Source organism: Metarhizium robertsii (genome assembly GCF_000187425.2).
Source record: "Metarhizium robertsii ARSEF 23 chromosome Unknown MAA_Scf_20, whole genome shotgun sequence".
Taxonomy (NCBI): domain Eukaryota; kingdom Fungi; phylum Ascomycota; class Sordariomycetes; order Hypocreales; family Clavicipitaceae; genus Metarhizium; species Metarhizium robertsii.
Genome location: NW_011942161.1, coordinates 55492 through 57157, shown reverse-complemented (window position 1 = coordinate 57157; position 1666 = coordinate 55492). Strand labels below are relative to the sequence as shown.

At 47.9% G+C, this 1666-nt stretch overlaps 1 protein-coding gene across 1 annotated transcript; it reads right to left on the bottom strand.

Annotated features, from left to right (window-relative positions):
• Nucleotides 1–733: 733 nt before the first annotated feature.
• Nucleotides 734–1129, bottom strand: MAA_11769 (uncharacterized protein; the record flags this gene model as incomplete). Its single annotated transcript, XM_011412807.1, has 1 exon — nucleotides 734–1129. One exon carries the CDS (start codon nucleotides 1127–1129, stop codon nucleotides 734–736), a length of 396 nt encoding a protein of 131 aa, XP_011411109.1.
• Between the last annotated feature and the right edge of the window lie 537 nt (nucleotides 1130–1666).

Below are 1666 nucleotides of genomic sequence, written 5' to 3'. Positions count from 1 at the left end.
CTGTGCACGCCGTGCGCCTTCTGCTGATGGCAACCTAGAAAATAGTCGATGCCGACAGTGGGGATTGCAACCCAGAAAATAGTCGATGCCGACAGTGATCCAATGGAGAACGAGACGGTGAAATGTTGCCGCTGCACGCTTGCATTGTCTTTCGGGGACTTGCAATATCCTAGGGGTGGGAGGTTTTTGTGTGCCCTAAATGCAATGCGGAACTGGACCTTATGCCCCGTCCTGGCTCTGCTACGCCTGCCACTGTTACAACTAGCCATGACCTTGTGTACTTTTTCAATCTTCTGAAAGACGTCGAAAGGGTGTGTGAGGCGGCGTCTCACACTAAAATTACAAGTTGGACACACGATGCGGGTTCGCAGTCCGTCAATTGATCGACGCTAAAATATCTTTCTAGTTATCTTGATGTACATAAGTTCTTCCTAGTTATCTTGATGTACATAAGTAAATACCCGGATGTTCTGTAGTGCAAGTATAGCCGGCGGGCATTCAAGTCAGTCACTATAAAACGAGATATCTCCACAAGCCCCCCATGGAGATATATGTGTGTCCCGCTGTGATGTTCAAAATTTGTTGTTCTATGGAAAATCAATCACAACGTTGTCAACAAGGCGAGGTCCAGTGGTGGAGACTCTGGAAAGTGATGAGGAGGTGGTTGGCATTGCTGTTAGAATTGTTCTGCCTCGGCGATGTGTATGTGTGCTATCTTCTCCGCTGTTGCAAATTACGCAAGGGCGAGACTCGTAACATTCGGGCTCCATTCTAGCCAAGGTAACAGCCAATTGCAATCCTCGTAATTTTCCACGTTTAGGAAGGGATCGTTCAGTGAGTCTTGCGGCAGTGCACTGTCATACATGCCAAGCGATGGTGTGGATGTGTTGAGATCCAGACTGTATCCACAGAGTTCGTTTGTTACACTCAATGCAAGAGGGTCTAATATAGAATCTATGCTGTGCTGGTAGCCCGAGTCCACCGGGGAGACCGGCCATGTCAAAACATGCTCTGATACAGCTTCCACGGCTTTGGTATCCTCTACCCCCGTAGCTCCTCCACCACCTAGCAGCGCCGTGTCAATCGCATCTATGACCGTCGTTATTGTGTTGGTTTGATTGCCTGGCATGGTCTTGGCCGGGAGAGGGTCCAAGTGGTCATTGAATACGTGGTTCTCAACGGCGGCTCCATTTTTGATCGACAGGGTCACTTTGCTGTCCGTTAGAGTGGCTAATTCATGTGCCTTTTTGAGTATGCCTTGTCTTCTTTTTTTAAACGTCGAATTGCGAGTTCTTAAGTTTTCGATTTTTTTAATTTCGATCTTTCGTCTGCCCATGCCTGCCTTAGATCTGAATGTGGCTGCCCTTTCTTTATACGTGCCAGCCCAATATGGATACGGCCGGGCCACGCGAAGTGAAGCAACGGAGGCGCGCAGCTGTTTTCTTCTCGTCATCGGGTTTCTTGCATACGTATTCATATGTAGGTACCTATTCATGCGTACACGCTTAGGTACACATACCTAGAAGCCGCATTTAGTTGAAGTACACGCTTACGTACACATAGTACCTAGAAGCCGCATTTAGTTGAAGGAAATGTTAGGCGGGTACGGAGTGTTACATAACGTCAACAGTTAGGCGGGTACATACGGAGTGTTACATAACGTCAA